This window comes from Pygocentrus nattereri, chromosome 2 (genome assembly GCF_015220715.1).
Source record: "Pygocentrus nattereri isolate fPygNat1 chromosome 2, fPygNat1.pri, whole genome shotgun sequence".
NCBI lineage: Eukaryota > Metazoa > Chordata > Actinopteri > Characiformes > Serrasalmidae > Pygocentrus > Pygocentrus nattereri.
In genome coordinates this window covers 18,461,290-18,480,812 of record NC_051212.1, presented here as the reverse complement: position 1 = coordinate 18,480,812, position 19,523 = coordinate 18,461,290, and the positions used below count along the sequence as shown (strand labels likewise).

The following is a 19,523-nucleotide window of genomic DNA, read 5'->3' as shown; positions in this document are numbered from 1 at the left end:
TAACTCCAAGTAAATCAAACTTCTGTGAAATCAAACTGTCCACTTGGGAAGCAACACTGACTGACAATCAATTTCACATGCTTTAGTGCAAATGGAATAGACAACAGGTGGAAATCACTGGCGATTAGCAAGACACACTCAATAAAGGAGTGGTTCTGCAGGTGGGGACCACAGACCACTTCTCAGTACCTTTCTGCTTTCTGGCTGATGTTTTGGTCACTTTTGAATGTTGGTGGTGCTTTCACACTCGTGGTAGCATGAGATGGACTCTACAACCCGCACAAGTGGCTCAGGTAGTGCAGCTCATCCAGGATGGCACATCAATGCGAGCTGTGGCAAGAAGGTTTGCTGTGTCTGTCAGCGTAGTGTCCAGAGGCTGGAGGCGCTACCAGGAGACAGGCCAGTACACCAGGAGACATGGAGGAGGCCGTAGGAGGTCAACAACCCAGCAGCCTTTGTGCAAGGAGGAGCAGGAGGAGCACTGCCAGAGCCCTGCAAAATGACCTCCAGCAGGCCACAAATGTGCATGTGTCTGCACAAATAGTTAGAAACTGACTCCATGAGGATGGTATGAGGGCCCGACGTCCACTGATGGGGGTTGTGCTCACAACCCAACACCATGCAGGATGCTTGGCATTTGTCAGAGAACACCAGGATTGGCAAATTCGCTACTGGAGCCCTGTTCTCTTCACAGATGAAAGCAGGTTCACACTGAGCACATGTGACAGACGTGACAGAGTCTGGAGACGCCGTGGAGAGTGATCTGCTGCCTGCAACATCCTTCAGCATGACCGGTTTGACCGAGTGGGTCAGTATTGGTGTGGGGTGGCATTTCCTTGGAGGGCCGCACAGCCCTCCATGTGCTCGCCAGAGGTAGCCTGACTGCCATTAGGTACCGAGATGAGATCCTCAGACCCCTTGTGAGACCATATGCTGGTGCGGTTGGCCCTGGGTTCCTCCTAATGCAGGACAATGCTAGACCTCATGTGGCTGGAGTGTGTCAGCAGTTCCTGCAAGATGAAGGCATTGAAGCTATGGACTGGCCCGCCCATACCCCAGACCTGAATCCGATTGAGCACATCTGGGACATCATGTCTCGCTCCATCCACCAACGGCACGTCACACCACAGACTGTCCAGGAGTTGGCGGATACTTTAGTCCAGGTCTGGGAGGAGATCCCTCAGGAGACCATCCGCCACCTCATCAGGAGCATTCCCAGGTGTTGTAGGGACGTCATACAGTTACGTGGAGGCCACACACAATACTGAGCTTCATTTTGACTTGTTTTAAGGACATTACATCAAAGTTGGATCAGCCTGTAGTGTGTTTTTCCACTTTAATTTTGTGTGTGACTCCAAATCCAGGCCTCCATTGGTTAATAAATTTGATTTCCATTGGTGATTTTTGTGTGATTTTGTTGTCAGCACATTCACTTTGTACAGAACAAAGTATTCAATGAGAATATTTCATTCATTCAGATCTAGGATGTGTTATTTGAGTGTTCCCTTTATTTTTTTGAGCAGTGTACTTTAGTCAGTGGCCACACACTGTAGTGAGGCCAAATGTGATATCTTTTCATGGGGCCCAAAATCCTAGTCGGTCCTAGTCGGATAATAAGCGCACCAATGCAAGAGGTACTGGTAGAGTTAAAAATAGTAGCGACTGGTAGAATGATGGAAATGTTCTAAAACATTAATAGCCCAAAATATCAATTACATCATGTAGACGAGATATCCAAATGCTGCCAAGGTTCGAGGAAATTAGAAAGTGAAACCTCACTGTAGATTTGTGTTTTGGCAACTTTCACATTCTAAACACACCGTGGGCATTGCCTTGCGTTACCATGGAGACTGAGTGGGCGGACCCTGCTGCAGTGTGACTTTACGTTGGCTGAACAGGCGGTAAGCTGAACTTGAGGTGCGTTCACTGGACACTGTTTCATGGACACACTTTAGGACTACATGTAGTTTCCTTGTGAAAGTAGTCACTGATATTTTTTTCGAAATCTGAGCCAGAAGCTTGTTGCGTCACAGCGGGGTTTGGGCCCATTTTACCCCTGAGTACAGACCATTGATTGGTCAAATGTAGTCAGCACCAAATCATCATGCGCTGTCAGTCAAGTCAAATGGCAGAAATTTCTAAAAACACTTGCGAACTAGCTAGAATAGCTGTCTGTGACTCTCTTAGAAAACTAAATGCACAGCAAATGGTTAATCAGAAATGTCTCCATTGTTGCTGCTGTTTTTTCAGATTCAGATTCCTTTATTGATCCCAGGGGGAAATTGCAGGTTTTGCATTTTGTGTTTATTGGTAAGCATCATGAGCATCATGTGAACATCAGCCTCTAGAGAACCACACCTAATTTTAGGGTTCTGTTTTGTGAGCTGGTGCTCGACAAAGGTCTGCATGTTTCTGGTTTAGGAATGTTGCACTGCCTGGTGGAAAAGACTATACCATGCTGCCCCATCTTACCTAACACTAACTTCTGAAGATGCTTATTAGCTGGAGCTGGTGTGGTGGATTGTGCCTGGAATTAGACTCCACAGGAAGGCAGATCTCTGAAAACAGGGTTGGAATCACTCTAGTTCAGATGGATTTGTATATTGCAGACCTATCTGTGATATTAACACTTTGAATGCTAATGTCATGATAACAGTTAGCAAATGATATATTGCGCAGGCCAGTGATATTCTTGTCATTATGGTACTTTGCAGTACAGAACCTCTTTCTGTGATAAAATACCTAAAGGCCCACTGTTTTTTTCTATTATTTTATTTTTTTACACAGAGTAATCCTTTAATCCAGTGTTAGATGCTTCTGTTCCTGTTGTGCTCTCTGCAGGTGGGCTTCCTAAAAACTCAGCACAGGTATGAGATCATCTTTACGCTGCCAGAGATTCCAGCGCTTGGGAAAGATGTGTGTCCAGCTCCGGTGCCCAACCCTTACCTCCAGATAAAAGATATTACAGTGGCCCCTGACGGTATGTCCCTGCATTCCTGTTGTTTTATCACAGTGATCCAAGCCCAAGGGCTTCCATTATTCCAGATACATAATCCTCTTCATTTAGTTCCTTTTCTAAGTCCTTAAATAAATTATATGATGTTTGTTGCATTTCAGTACTCAGTACTCAGAACACCTCAAAGCAATACTGCTGATCTTTGACAAGGTTCCTTTTAATTGTGAAAATCAGCTTTAGATCAACACTCTTTAACATCTTTATATACATGTTGTATCTTTTTCTTGATGTATACTCAATCTGACTGACTCATCTTTATACCAAGGCTCATTCAGATTTTGCTATCCAGTGTTGATGACAAATTGTCTGACAATTTGTTTCACAAAATCAATTGTTTGACAAAGTCAAACCTTTTTTTTTCACCTTGTTAGTTCATGGCCCTGGTCATGTTAAGCATGATTTATCATCTGCTGCAACATCAAAAAAGACAGAATTGTTATTTTCCTATAATTTTACAACAAAATAATGACTCTTGCTCAACTAATACATTTTCAAATTTTTTTTACATTTGAAAAGTAATATTAACCAATAATATAACCAATAATTTACACACTGTATTTTTCCAAAATTATGCATAATTCAGTTGTTCAAAGTTCAGAGTGGTTTAATATGAAAAAGTAAATGATCAACTCACGTTGATCAAAAAAATTATCAAAAAAAAAAAAGATCAGCTCAGGCTTCTGAGGTGGTGATAGGAACCAGGGTATGAGGATGACAATGCAGAGACAGCTTTTTTTTATTTACTGTCCAAAAGGACCTAATGAACCTACACGACTCAAATTTGTAAAATAACAGTAAATCTGAAATTGGCCAGTGTATTTGTAACCATTTCATGTAATAGCTTTCTGTGAGGTAGATTTTCAGAGATGCTTCACGTGTGAATAATTCTGACTTGTAGAGTTTCTCTGGGTTGGAGCGTTTCACATCAAACCACTCTAAATTAAAAAAAGAAAAAAAAAACTTTTTAAGTTTAAAAGTTTATTTCCATCCCCCCCACATTCAAGATCAGAACTGTAATGAGGAATGCACTACAACTCATCACAGAATGTAGAAATGAATGGCTTATACAATAGTGGGCCTGCACAGCACTGATGTGTTTACCTGTTGAGCATGGAAGAATTTGTCATCAAGTAACAGGCAGAACAGTGCTCACTTCAGGATTCATCCGCTCTCTCTGCTGGCTGACCTTCAGTTAATTCAAGCCAAGCGTTTCAAATGAGCAACAAAACAATAGCAAGTAGATGCACAAATGCTCTTCATTGCGGGCCATTAAATTCAATAAACCATTTATCGTGCATTTGCAAGGCTACGGTTTACTGTGGCTGAGGCTCAGCATGAGCTTTAGGGAACATTAGCAAGGGAGCTGGCAGGCTTCAGGCATTTTCCATTACACCGCTTCGTGTGCCTATGCGCGTGGGGCACTGCGTGTGTGTGAATTTATTGTTTATAATGGTTGCAAGGGAGCAGCAGCCAGCTGAATTTGTGTTTGACCCTGTGGGAGGTTTTATCCATGCAGGGTGATGTCTGACTGCTTGGTGACACCAACTGCCTGAGGTTCATCTCTCACAGTGTGAAAAACATCTGAACAAATTGTAGGATGTGTCGTTATGAAATATCAGACAAGGAGCTTTTCATTGTGAAGACCATCTGAACAAACTCGAATGCATGTCGTTCCAAAGTATAACCAAGGGAGGTTGTTTTCTTTTAGCCAGTATTTTTTAAATTCCCATTTCTAATGCCAATGTCCAGCTGAAATGCAAAAACAGACCTTACTCTGGGGTTTGGTACACATGGAGGGATAAGAATGGAATGTAATATAATATAGACTGACAAGGTGCAATATAATATGCTGGGGCCTCAAGGTATACTGCAGGTGAGACAAACTTATTGTGAACATTTGAGGAGGTTTAGATTTTTCCACAGAGGATATGCTGAGCCTCCCTGTCCTTTTTCCCACCCAGCCCTCTTTGTATTCCCACTAATTCCTCTTTGTATTCTCAAATGTCACATACTGTACCTCTCCCACCCATATTTTCTCTCTCATGTGGTCCTCTTGTTTGCATTAACTCTCTCCCACCTCACTGTAGGGGGGCTAAAGGTGACATGTGAGTACATGGCTCACCAGGAGGGGGTGCTCTGTGAGGAGATGCTGATAGTCAGCGAGAGCAAAGAGGACGTGTGCCTGAAGGTCAAAGTTCATGCCCGTGTTATGGGTAAGTTTGAGGATTCTGCAGCACAGCCAGCCTCTCAGAAGGTAACTTTTGTCTGTTAATTACCCAGAATGTGTCCCCAGATAACATATTTGATAACATATATATACTTTCTGGGGGCTCAGAAGAATAAGTACAACAGCAACTTGAGGTCAGTTTCAAGAGTCTGTGAAAACTTTGACACAGATGGACAAGAATGTGGCACAACACAAGGTGCCAAATCTGGACATGAACGTTCAGTTTAATGCAACTTCCAAAAAAGTCCAACTTTGTGCAAATTTATTTACTATCCTGATTTTTTTTTTTTATTATTTCCCTCATCTTAGGGACAGGAAAAGTCTAGCTATACAATGAAGCTACTTCAGAGTGTTCTGTGCTTATTGCAGCTTTTGTTTCTGTGGACTCCAGAAAATGAGCAAGGAGTTCAGATGAAGACTTCAACTATCAGATTTTATATAGTTGGTTTTTGCTCCCCCCTTTTGGCCAGCTTTGGAATTACATATTGAATATCTAAAATGATTAATAATAATAATAATAATCTAATAATAATAATCCAATAATAATCTTACTCCAGTTAAAGGGTTGGATGGTTGGTTGGTTATTTAATTATTTATTTACTTACTTACTTACTTACTTACTTACTTACTTACTGTTATTTGTAAAATGACTCCAGTAGCAGTAAAATATATTCCCAAAAGCAGCTTGAGTAGAATTACAGAAGTGCCAGGTCTGCTTAAATACAGAACTGAACTTATTGAACATTTATATGAGTAGTAACTGAAGATCGTTAGGCACTAGTCTTTCTTAATGCACTCTTGGTACAAAATAAATGATAAAGCTTAAACCTCAGTTATCATTTTAAAATACTCCGCAAAGTACAAATCCAAGAACATTTACCTTGAAATGTTACTTACATTTTAGTACATGTGACTGAGTAAATGTAACTAGTTACTACACATCTCTGCTTAAAAGAGATTTAGCAAGATGGACAATGTATTTAAAGAGAAAATACATCAGATTATGGATTTGAATAGTGAAATCTAATCAAAAAGACAATCATATAGAACTGCTATTGATGATATGTAAATAAACTGAATTACAAAATGTAAATATACGGAAATAGATGCTGCTTATGAATCTTTTTTCTATATGGATAAAAATCATCAGAAACTTTGTACCGTTTAAGCTTAATCACAAGACTTTAGACTGCAGACTTCCTGGGTGCTTAATACAGATGCCCCACTACTGATACTTGAAGTGCAGCCTGATCTGTCTTCATCTGACACACTTGCTGTTGTAGTAAAACCTCCAACATGGTGGACTTTACTGGCATAGAACAAGTGTTTTATGAAACTTTCATGAACATTTGCAATGATTTTATTTCAGGTCTATTCCAATTTTGAGTCATTTTGGTTGAATATGACTGGTCATATTTTCTGAAATCCAGCTTAATGATAGATCATTGTTGAGAAGTGTATAAACAAGAAATCATTTGTTTAATTTCCGGTTAAAAGAGCTATTAAATAATAAAGTTGTTTTTTGTGAAATATTTCTGAAGATATTAGATGCAATAATTCCCTTGTATTAGGGAGGGGGAAATTGAAGGAAAACTTTAAAGAAATAAAAGATACAGAGAAAATAGGACTCCAGACAGCTGTGCAAGACCTGATAGACCACCAATAACCATCAGATAAACAGCACTTAAAGCTTTCATCTTTCAGACAGAGGAGAAAATCAAGCTCCACTTTTGATTCAGATCTGAAAAAGTCCACAAGTGTTTCTGTCCATCCTTCCCCTGTGAGAAGACGACACTAAGTCTGAAAGGATGTGTAGCTGATGAGAAGCTGTTAATGAGAAAAGGAAACAATGGAAAAAAAAAACAGAACAATATTTATTTGCAAACTAAGCAAAGAAGCAGCTGGTGTTCACAACAATGGACTGACCACCTCGGAGTCCAGACCTCAACATCACTGAATATGTTTGGGATTACTTTGATCGTGAGAACCAACACTGAACTTTAGAGATGTGGGAAAATGTCTGCAGATTTCTTTGAAAAACGGATGGAAAGTCTCCTGAAAAGAATGAAAGCTGTAAAAGAACAAAGAGTGGACTGTGTAAGCACTGAAGAATCTGATATATGTAGTTGTGTGGTCTTTTTTCTGACTCTGAAAAATGAAAAGCATGTTCTTTTTGCCCGTTTTACTAGAAATTAATACATGAAGGTACTTTTGCACATACATACATAAGTGTAATACAAATGTTCCATCTTTTGGTTATAATGAAAAACTGCTTTGGATTCTCCAGTAAAGCCTCCATGTTGTCTCCAGCTGGACTGACACTGCAGACTGCAGTCTGAAAAGGCAACAGCATGTGGTTTTTATTATTTTTATATTCTGCAAAGAGATTAGTAACATCTTATATTCTGGGTATATTGAGGTCTTTGCAGGCCTGGAAGAGACTGGTCCTACCACCATGCCATAATTTAGTTAATATAGGATTTCTATATATGACACTAAGCAGAATGGTTTCACATTTCAAATTTATTTGTCATTTGTGCAACATGTCAGGACATTCATGCATTGAAATGCTTGTATTGAGGCTCAGGTAATCACTCTACAGAAAGTAAATAAGTAAAAGCAAAATATAAACATATATAACTATAAACAAATGGAAATATATTAAATATACACAAAATATAGAGGAAAATATACACAAAATATAGAGGCAATATACATTTTAAAGTGACTCTGTGTATTGTTCTTAACAATAAATACAGAAAACATTGTTCTATCTTCCTTTTATTCAGCTGTTTCTATCATCTTGGAAGTACAGCACCAGTTTGACTGATCGTTCTTAGTCTTCTCATGGGCTGAAGATCATGCTTAAGAACAGTATAAGAAAATTATTCCTGAAGCAAAGCCCTAAGATGGTTTTATCACTACAGAATCAGCAATATCCTGAACTCTGTTTTCTCTCTCTCTCAGACCGACACCATGGGACGCCGATGTTATTAGAGGGGGTGCGGTGCATTGGAGCTGAGCTCGAATACGACTCGGAGCAGAGTGATTGGCAAGGATTCGACTAAATGCATGAGCTAAACTTCTCAGACATTTATCAGTTCAGCATATCTGTAATAGGTGGTAGGAGTGGGAGTCCACCCAACAATCTAGAACCCAGTCAGGACCGTTTAGTGTCACTCTGCTTTCTCTTCATCTGTCCACATATAACCTTCTGCAGGTTTACCAAAATGACCATAGTCAATATTGGTTTTTTGATGACAATGGAATTAAAGATTTTTCAGTGTTTTTCAGTGTCTGTGTGCGAGGCAATAATCCAATTTTGTCCTCTTTTTAAATTTCATAATATGGTTGAATACACTTGTCTTTTCTGAACCAAGCAAAGTACAAATATACTGTTATTTTGCTCGTATGCTTGTTACTATGCTTCCAGGTTATGCTCGCTGTTTTCTTCTGTATTTTTATTTTTTTAGTTTCATGTTTTGTCATGACCACCAGGGGGCGCCTGGACTTACTGTGAATTACCAAATTCCTCATCAGTTCAGTAGGGGTCACTGTTGACCACAAATGTGGCTCAGCAGCTAAAGCAGCGTTGCAGACATGCATGACTTCATTCAGCAGTAGGGACACAACTGGTCTACCGTCTAATGTAAACTGTGAACATGGATGTATTTCTTTTTGATTTTTTTTTTTAACCTTTCTGTTTTTAACCTGTAAGATTACTTATGTGAGCCAAATTCTTCAAGCACAGGTCAATTATCTTTGCCCACAAGAGCCGCTCCAGGCCTTTTAATTTGAATAAGTAGAAAGATAGAAGATCATAGAAATTCCCTATTAAACTTCATCTGGTGCACTTCAAGGGCTGTCCTTATTCTCTTAAATAATCAATTATTCATTTTTGTATCTTGATTTGGTGGCTTATGTTAATTTGAATATGTCTAAGTGCCTAAGCCATTCATCCACTCCTCTCTATCCCTCTGTCCCCCAGACTCCGGCATCTGTCTGTCACCAATTAATGCAGAATGTCTGAAGCCTTACTAAGCCTAGTAATGTAAACGCAGTGTGTCTGTTTTAATGCTTGAGCTTCTTGACTGTGAACGTGAATCACTCATGTGAGTTGATTCTTCATAGTGAGGCACTATACAGTGTTTGTGATCTGAGGCCTTTGTGGGTGTTAATTTTGCTGGAATGAACTGGCTGCGCGAACAAATAGATTTGATTTGCTTGGCACAAATTTTCTGCCTGGGTCTGTCGTGAATACATTTGCTTGTCCTTGAGTGTTGTCTACAGGCCTTTTCTAAATCAAATAAAGATGACTGTTGACTGTACATTGCCTCAGTCCTTGAGTGACAGTTTTCTGTGCAGTATACTCTGTCCATCTGCCTGGACCATCAAAGTGTTTGACTAGGGGACATTTACTTAAAATTGACTGAAGTATAGAAGTCAACTCAAGCTAAGGTTAATAAAAATACTGATGTTTTATTTTATTTATTTATTTTTTACAATGCATTCCACACACTTATTCTGCATAATTCAATTGTCAGAGTGGTTTGATGTGAAATGGTCCATTGTAGAGACTGTGGATACTTAAAAGTGGTGGTGATGGGAACCAGGAGTTGTGATGTCTATGATGGAAACAGACACTTGATTTATTAACCAAAATAACCTTTTAAAGGTTTCTGTGTGATGATGAGGAGGACTGTGGTAAATTTGTGGGAAATCTGGGAAAAATAAGCTTTCTTTGGGATCGTTTTTCAGCTCAGCCTGCAGCGTACCTCTCTGCCATGAATTGATTAAAAATTTATTTTAGGCTAAAACCTTTTAGCACAAACGTATCATGAAACAATGTCTCGGGCATCAGGCAGCATATTCATAACCATTTAATTTCAGCCTTCTGTGAGGTAGTTATAAGAGGCAGTAAGCTCTTCAGATGTCTGGTTCCTATCACCGCCATTGTGAGCAATTCTGACTCAATATGTCAAACCACTCTGCATGACTGTTTACATCCTAATGATTTATTTATAGAGATATGTAAAATTTATGGACTCTGCCTTTAAAAGTGCATGTATTTTATTGGTTTTCAACATGCATGGATTGTGTAGAAAATCCATACCTGCGTGAAGAAATATTACTCAAGTTACAAGTGTTACTGTAATATCCAGTGCATTGTGTTTATTTCCAATCAGTAAAACAGTTGTTTTTGAAGGTTTACTTATAAAATGCCTGTATCCTGTGAGACAGGAGGTTGTAATGTCTGAAGTAAAATGATATTTGCCCTTTTTTTTTCCTTCTTCCTGTAGTCCGTGCACAGATGGCAGGTAAGCTCACATAGTGCTTCCTGCTCTGTTAAACTTTCTGCAGTGAGTAGGTGGTGGACAGAGAGGTGCTGCTGTTAGAAACAGTAACAGTGAAAAGGTGAGAAGTAAACTGGAGGTGAGCTCAGAGTGTTTACAAGTCTGCAAGTTTTGAGTGTATATAATGTATATATGCTTTGAATTGTCAATATAATGAAGGCAAGTGAATCATTTCTGGTTCTCCTGGAATGAGAGCACAGAATAGTGAAAATGTTAATGATTTTAAATGTGTGAACAGATGTAAATGGATGACCTGTCCATTGCATTAAAATTGTACATTTGAAATAGACAAACTGGGAAAAACTAAGCATGTGTTTCCCTCCCAGAGTGGTTTATTTTGTATGCATTTCTCTGAAACTTGGCTGGGCTGGGCAATGCAGTTCCCATTTATAGTCTATGGCAAGTCCTTTTGTTTTGATCCAAAGGGAAGCCCAGCACTTGTGTCCTTTGTGGTTCCCGCTGATTCGTAATTAGCAGTAGGACTGAAGACGAGGAGGGAAAACAACACATTTAAACCTGACTCCAGTGTTTGCCCCTATCAGTTATACGGTGTCTGGGTCTGTGTTCTGGGACCCAGTGTCCCTCTGTTTGGGTGACATCTGACTGCAGCCCTCTGGATCTGGTCCTTAAGCCACTTGGCATTATGGGAAAATGTCTGATACCCAGACATACCAATAGTGAGTTGAGTCTATGAAAGAAAGTACTGTTTTATGCAAAGGAGGGGGGTTCCTTCTGTCGCACTGGGGGCTTATTTGGTGCATGTATTATATGTGGGTACTGAAAATGAGGTGAACCCTGAGGACTCTCTGCTATTTAGTAATAGCAGCCAGTCTAGTAGAGCTGTTTTACTGTATGAGAGGTTTCTAAACAATGAAACTATCTGAATATAAACTGGCTTCCAGTCGGACGAGATGTTTTTCTTTTCAATATAACCGATTTGAAGTAAACTAGAATTTCAAAATATTGTGTTTATTGCTGCTGTAATTACAGCTCAATTAGTTTGAGTAGAAGGTGAAGGGAATACAGTAATGTAATCTCACAGGAAGGTAAGACCATTTTATACATTCCCTTCGTCATTCAGATTCTCTTATATTGACACGTCGAATGAGCCATATAGATTACAGTCAAGCCAGATCATTTTATGTTATGGCCAGATTTATCCCCATATAACCGTGGGGAGCTGCTGCTGGTCCGAGCTTCGCCATCCACGGTCTGTTAAGAATTTGTCCAGCTGTCCAGCGCAGCTCATTATAGCTCTGATGGTTATTCAGGGCTTCTGTCTTGTCCTCTTCTAGCTCACAGACTCTTAGTTCCGTCTGTTGAATACACGCAGTCCCTGTTTACACAGACCTGCCGACTATTATTCTGAGAGTTTGAAAACAAAGTGGAAGGAAGTCAGATGTAGCTCCACAGCTCTTTATACTGTATACTATTTACAGTAAAACTATAAGCAGGTGTAAGATTTCTGGAATGCTGTATGATGCCTATGATATTATTATTAAATAATATAGTACTGTAGCACTGTAATGCTAAATCACAGGTTTCTGTAATCGTCTCTATTTTCACCTGCTAGCATCTCTGCGTTTTCTTATCATAATATATCCTGCAGCGAACTGTAGTAACTGTCTGAAATTACTGTAAGATTCTTAAAGGAATCCTGTAGAAATTTCTGTGTCTTTTTCCTGAGGGTGGGCTCCGTTTATCTTCAGGGGGATTAACCGCCCTTGCTTCCGAAACATCCAGCCGAGACGGAATCAGCCACGGTGAAACATTTAAAACAAAATCAGAACTGTAACAGAGCAGGAGGAGTGGTGAAGAGACCTGAAGCCTGCTTTGCAGTGGGACGCATCTTCAAACAACTGTCCGCGGCTGTTTTCCTTGTGAGAAAATAATTCGTCACAAAATTCTTGATGCTGATCGAAAATCCAATATTTCTTTCGGGAATCTCTCATTTCTGCTGGGAAACGTCTTAACAGCATAACAGAAGGCTTCCATGACTGTGTACACGTAATATAGTTTTCCAGTCTTCAAATGGGAGCTATATGGGTGATACAAAAATTCTAAAATAACATTATATATATATATATATATATAGATATAGATAAATATATTGGTCACATCTTAAGTGAAAGAAAATGTTTAGAAACTCAAGAAACAAACAAGACCCTTTAAACTTTAAACCATTACCGTTTTGACAGTTGCAAAATGTAACAATTAATTTTGAATTTCGCTCGTAAGCAAACAGATGACCACTAAAGATGTTTTTGTGAGTGGTCACAGAAATAAAACTCAGTGGTGATCCAACAAAGCGAAAACCTCCAACAGGTCCATGTCATGTTAAATTCTGTAAGTAACTGAATGAAATAAAATCTGTCTTGGAAAATAGGAGATAATGAATTCTCAGTGAATACACTTAATACACTCTTTGTTGGCAAAGACTTTTCACTCCACTGTTACTACTAATAATGTTAGAGCTGTTTTAATTGTATCGGTTCCAGCGTCCTACATTATTTGACTAGTCAGAGTAAAGCAGATTCTTGGACGAGGCGAATGTCCAGCCTCTTTTGGATTTGCCTGGTATTCCCTCTAAGGTTCCTGACTGTTAAATTTGCTCTGACTTTATATTCACTTTTCCTGCTCTTGCAATGGTTTCGAATCTAGTGATGGGAAACATCTCTGGTCTCTGTATTAGCTGTAATATTTGGGTGGTGCGCTGTGTCCCAGTTGTAGCAGGAGCGACTCTAGATTTAACTCGTGAGACAATTTCTCATTCCTTGTTTAAGACTGAAGGCGATGCACGGCTTCCTGCGCAGCATCGTGTCTAGTGACCCAGAGATGTGAATGCTCTCTCTGCGAGCTGCTGCGGTGTTCAGCGCGCTGTGAGCTCCAGCCGTCACAGACCTGTAGCTCTGCTGAGCTGTTACTGACCTCCGGATCACCTCTCTGAGATCCTCCTGGCTTTGGAGGATCGGTCTGTTCCGAGACGACACGAGCCTTTCAGCTCTGAAGAACGGTTTTCATCAGCGCTCTGTGGTCGCCAAGGTCTTCAGAATACTTTCAGAGCGATCTTCAAAACTTTGCCACAGAGGACTTCAGAAAAGTTCCTGCGCTTCTCACTAGCCGTTTAAAATGACCCAGCATAAGGAACTGTTTAAATCACAGAAATTCAAATTATTAATACATTTTTTACACCGCTTGTCATTGTCGCTCCATTCAGAGACTCCAGCGAGTGAATGTGCGAAAAAATGCTCTTCCTACATTTCTGTTTTAATTAAATATTTATAAAATCTTAATGAATTACCTTTCCTGCAGTGCATTATTTCCCTGACCATGGAAAGCTGTGGTGTGGAATTTGCCACAAAAGAAAAAAGAATTCCAGCTGTGAAGTAATACAAAGGAAGAAAAATATAATGAAATACTTTTTATAATTTCTTAACTTATTGGATTGTTATTACTATTTATCACACCGTTACGCTGCGAGCGACTCTTCTTCATTGCCACGCGTTACATTTTTTGACCTTGTGCAAGATTACAGACTGTTTTACGATTTACGTTTTAATACGTTTTAAAAGTGCACACGACTTCAAGAGAAACGTGAATTCTTTAATAATGACGTTACTGTCACAATGAAGAATACCGCCTTATAAGGGTTAGGGTTAGGGTTAAACATATATGTTTAAGGTGGTGGTCATCATTTTACTAAACCAGTGTATTTTCTTTCCTTCGTCTTCTTCTTCTTCAACCTTCACTTCAGTACTGGTGAAATGGACAGAGTGAAGCCCCTCGAGCACCGTTAGAAGGACCAAAGCCCTGGCAGGCAGACCCTCGGAGGACTCAGTCTGCTCTCCCCGCTGCAGAGATGAGTTTCTGACAGCTGTTAGTAAACCTAAGATTAAACACATCCCCCACATTTCATAATATCTCTTTCTGCATGTTCACCCATGAGCCCAGCGCAGTCATGAAACCCTTCAGAAGGTCAGCAGTAGCCTAACTCAACTTACAGAGCGCATACATGGAGCTGATGAAGAGACATGACAAATATGTAACACTGTGTAAAAACGGTGTTTGTTTCTATAGGGTTTCACTGTATATATATAATAGTTTATTGTCAACTTTTCCTCTATTAGTCAACCTGTGCAATTTCACAAAACGTCATTAATTTCAGATTAAAGGGCCTAAAATCTATTTTCCTTGCATATTTTAAATAAATGGATTTGATATAATGTGCAAACATGTTTGAAGTTTCAAAACGTGCCGTTCAAAATATCCTTGAATTCACTGTTTCTGTGATGTCATATTTACACATATCTGCCTGTTCAACTTGTTGTTGTTCAGACCTGCCCATTTACCCTGAAGTTAGGAGTGTTGAGCCAGGTCTGCTTCTTGAAAGAGGCACATTGGGCAGCCAATCAAAACAGAGATCGTTTACATATGTCAGTATTAAAAGCACAGGCCTGTTTCATTACAAAAAGGAATAGAGGGAGATTGGGAAGTGGTCGTGTATGGTATGGTCATTTTCCCCCCTATTGTCTTCTAAGATTATATTAAGATTATATTTGGTGAATGGTACAGTGTAACTGCCTGTTCTGCTGTACATATGACAAACTCTTGAATCTTGAATGAATCTTGAATGCAAAAAAAAAAAATGAAACCTTTTATGTACATGAAGCATACACAAACGTTTTAAGCGGTCCTCAGAGCAAAGGGACAAAAAATGAAAGAAAATGGACATTTAATCTGTACTAAAAATATATGCACTATCTATACGCCGTATGCTCTGTTAATCGCTATTGCGGTATTAGCCTTTGCTGCACTGATATCACGATATGCAAATGAGCGTGAGACAAATCGTTACATGCTTTGGGTGTCAAAACAGCTTGACTAAATCTGAATGTTTGAACGAATCGAAGCGTCCACGACGGCCAAGAAACGTGAATAGCCGTGGTCAGTTTATAGTACAGCTCAGTTTTAACCACCGCACATTCACGAGTCAGCGGCGCGTTTGTGTGTAGCAATATGATCATAGTATAGTGTGTATATGTGTTGATATTGTAGACATACAGGGTAGTGATCTGTATATGAAGAGCTGGGGGCCAGAGAGAGAGAGAGAGAGAGGGAGAGAGAGAGAGAGAGAGAGAGGTGTGAGCAGCTGAAGCAATCAGCCCTCTCTTGACTGTGTGTGTGGGGTTGCTGGAGTCCTCCGCGCCTTTCTGACTGACAGCTCTATTCATTCCGCTCACAGTTTAATCTGTGTGGAGCGGCTGAATTGAATAATGAGCCATTTCAGCGCTGCGCAGATAAACACTGCTGAAAGTGGCAAAACTGTAATTATGGCACTGCGTTGGCCCTAATGGGGCTGCGATGTTAGATAAAGGGTTTTAATTTTGCTGATTGTGAATTATGGCAACTTTCAGCCGCCGCGGAGCTGAGACCCGCCAATAATGATCTCTGGCTGTACGTATTAGAAATGTCACAATACTGCACAATAATGAATGTATTGCGGCTAAAATACCGTCATTTGTCACCAAAATTGACGAGCGCTGCTGCTTTATGCCTTTCAAAAATAAGGAGGACCTCGCCTATTAAAAAACTGGGATTTCAGAAATGACTTACCAGCTGAAGCGAACATGTCTTTCTGTGAGTATTGTTGTTTTCTTAAAATAAATGTCAGGGGTAGAAATTTGATGCCGTAAAATCCTCACAAAAGCGTTCAAACTCGTGAGGAAAATGACTTTTATGCTTTAGATGCTAGATGTTTCTACTTATTGTGTCTTTTTGGCAGTTAGGTGCCAAATAGCGCACAGTTCAGCCAATTTCTCTCCTGAAAACACCTTCATCTATACCAAACCGATAGTTTAAGTTTAATCTTCCAGTAATTGCGCTGTTGATCCTGAAGCTCTGTGGGCATTAAGTTGCTCTGTAAGCGGAAGCAAATATAATGCATTTTTACCTAAAGTCACGTCCTTATGAAACCGGTCTTTAGAAATAATACAGGAATTTCTCCCGGATTCCTGTAAGAGTCTTCTAGGAAAATTAATTATTACAGAGGATATTACAAAAGTGTTAGAGATTATTATGGGACAGTACTGCAGGAATATTTAAGGAGGTGACTGTTACAGATGTACTGCTCAGCACTATAGCAGTTTTCCAGTTTCTTATAGCATTGGATACAACTTTTCCTAATGGCTTGGAGCAAAGATCAGACACCAGCCCCTCTAATAAACACATGCAGTGTTTTGCTGTAGCTGATTTCAGTAAATGCAGCGCATCAACAAACTGAATGTGAGCCCAGTCTCAGCATGAGGCCAATACAGCCCTACCTCACTGTTTACTCTCTCAGTCTTTCAGTTTAGTTTGTTATGTTCACTTTGTCAGGACCACGTGTAAACAAACATATGAATCTGAAATCAGAGACGATGGGCCAGCCAGCTAATTCGGAACCGGACCCAAACATATGATATAGGCATAAACATGCTGGGAAACACAGGGAGGTAAGCAATTAGGACATTAGACACAACAAGTACAATACAAATCGCAAATACACGCAAGACGCAATGAAACAGCAATAAGACGGCTCACAATCTCGATTATACTCATTCTTAAAGCGACCATCTTTAAGCCCCTGATTAGTTTCTCTCCGCCCACAACAGATGCACACAAACGTAAACATGCGCTCACACACAAGCAGTTATCACCTAAGCAATACACACCCAAACGCTTAAAGACAACGGCTCACGTTTTCTTTCTGAAATCAAGGGCAATCATAGGGAACTCGTCCTCCCTTTGTTGGTCTTCTGAGATGGCTTCATACTAGTTGTTGGAACATTGCTGTGAGGCTTGACTGCATTCGGCCACAAGAGCATTAGTGAGGACATGCACTGACGTTGGATGATTAGTTCTGGATCACTCCAGCTCAAGGAATGAGCTCCTTCACTCCAGAGAGACACAGTCCCACTCCCCACAGCCCAATGGTGGGGGCTTTATACAGTCTCAGAAGAAAAAGAGACCAAACTATCACCCTCAGTCACCGGCGTGGTAGGTGTTTAATTAAGGGATATAATTGTATGCACACACAGTTGTATTTTTGACACTGATTGTCTTGACTCCTGGTCTTTTTATTTTATTTTTAAATAATCTCATGTAATGTTAATGCAGAAATCTACCACTTTTCTTGGAATTTAAGACCACTGTTTTGCCTTCGAGGCAAAATATCTGTATGTGTACCTTGAGGGGCAAAAAATGTAGGCCTGTCTGAACACTTCACTGTAAGGAAAACAATAGACTGTCCTGTGCGCAGTGCCCGTTTTCAGGAGGTGAACCCCTTTACCACGTTATTCACTGGTCATGGTGACTCTGGGCTCATGCGAGGGTGCTCTTCTATGGAGAGAATAAAAGCTGTGGGTGCTCAGTTGATGGCTTCTCTTTAAAGTATCGAGGTTAGTCAGAAGGCCTGCTTTCCTGCATGATGGTGAAGAGAAAACACACCTTAACTTTGTTAAATGTTCCACTGGAAGCTGCTGGTGCCGGCGGAGTTTGTTGGATTAAAATCCCAGCCCCTAATCCGGGTTTCCCCGCGCGCTGACACCCCTAATCTCCCAGGGCTCCTCCTCTTACTCCACTCTCTCAGCCAATCAGCAGCCGGCTCCCACACGCCGGAAGTGACGCGGGCACTGACGGTCAATTTAAAACGTATCCTGCCGCCAGGATTATTTATGTTCACACCGTCCCCTCGCGCAGACCAATGGCTGCGAGCAACATCTGAAACATCCGAAGCCTCCAAATCGAAATATAAGATATTTATTTTTACCCCAGCTGGCGCGCTCCAGTGCAGAGGGGCCAGAAAAGAATGATAATAAGAGCTAGCTAGCTAGCTGGCTAATACAATCCCAAGCATTGGCTCTGAAATTAGCCCCGTGTCGACACCAGCCGAGAGCTTTGGCGCTTCCTAGCTGGGCTGCACGCTGAGAGAACCGCATCGGCTGAATTCACCGGACACGGGTTTGAAGGAGAAAAAAACTGAACCAAGGGGGCTTTGGGGGGGAGATACGAGTCAAAGGCATTTGTTGACGGGACCTCAGTTTTTCCTTCCTCTTACGTGGTTAAGCAGTGAAGCACCTCCCAGCGAAAACTCAGCGTGTCCTACAATAGGCGATGCATTTTCTTTTCGTGTGTGCCTGCGTGCGCGCGCCTGTGCGTGTAGCTGAGGAGGGTCCTTGGGCTCGTCCGTAGGGGACCCCCCCTCTCCACCTGCGCCTGCACCCCGGCTTCCTAGTTCCCTGGTTCTCTGGTTCCCGTCGGTCGTCCACAGTTGTGCGGAGGGAGGCTGGACCGCGGACCATGCCGAGAGCGTCGGGGACGAGCTGGGCTCAGTCGCTGCTCCCCGTGGCTGGACTCTGACCGGACTTGTTTTCACTCTCTTACTATTTTTTCCTTCATCTTTTTATTGGAAGGGGGTCAAGTTTCCTCCTCCTCCATTTTTAGTTCGAAAGAAGTGAACACAGGCTGAACGAGCTGGGAGAGAAACCCGAGCTGAGCGCAGCAGCACAAACTCCAGTTTGTTTCATGTTTGATCAAGCCACGAGTATGGGCGATGGGGTCGCCGAAGAGCGAAACCACTGTGCACCCAGCTCAGTGTGCCGGGACCGGGCCAGGGAGTGTAAGAGCCGGCCGGAGCTGGGCAGCCGGTCCCCGGCCCAGAGCTCAGCCGACACCCCGGGCACCTCCGCGTCCACCCCGACCTCCTCCAGCGAGGACGGACACGAGAAAGTTTTAGGAGTGGACCCGGACTACTGCAGAAGGATTTTAGTCAGAGGTACGTGTGGTGAAAAAGTGCTGGTCTTGTGAAGGCGAGGGGGTAAACCATGAGTGGTAGTAAATAATATAGTAAATATAATATAGACAATAATAATAATAATACTACTAATAA

General features: G+C 41.1%; 2 protein-coding genes across 2 annotated transcripts in view; both read left to right on the top strand.

Moving 5' to 3' along the window:
• Positions 1-9,571, top strand: part of c2h20orf27 (chromosome 2 C20orf27 homolog) — a 36,226-nt gene extending 26,655 nt beyond the window's left edge. The window contains exons 4-6 of the mRNA XM_017683032.2: positions 2,842-2,980; positions 5,104-5,229; positions 8,211-9,571. Of these exons, the coding sequence (XP_017538521.1) occupies positions 2,842-2,980; positions 5,104-5,229; positions 8,211-8,311 (366 nt within the window). The 3' untranslated portion in view covers positions 8,312-9,571. The remainder of the gene's footprint in view (positions 1-2,841; positions 2,981-5,103; positions 5,230-8,210) is intronic.
• An 8,707-nt stretch (positions 9,572-18,278) lies between these two features.
• The window catches only part of vax2 (ventral anterior homeobox 2), a 32,875-nt gene continuing 31,630 nt past the window's right edge, over positions 18,279-19,523 (top strand). The window contains exon 1 of the mRNA XM_017683036.2: positions 18,279-19,409. Coding sequence (XP_017538525.1) covers positions 19,160-19,409 — 250 coding nt within the window. The 5' untranslated portion in view covers positions 18,279-19,159. The remainder of the gene's footprint in view (positions 19,410-19,523) is intronic.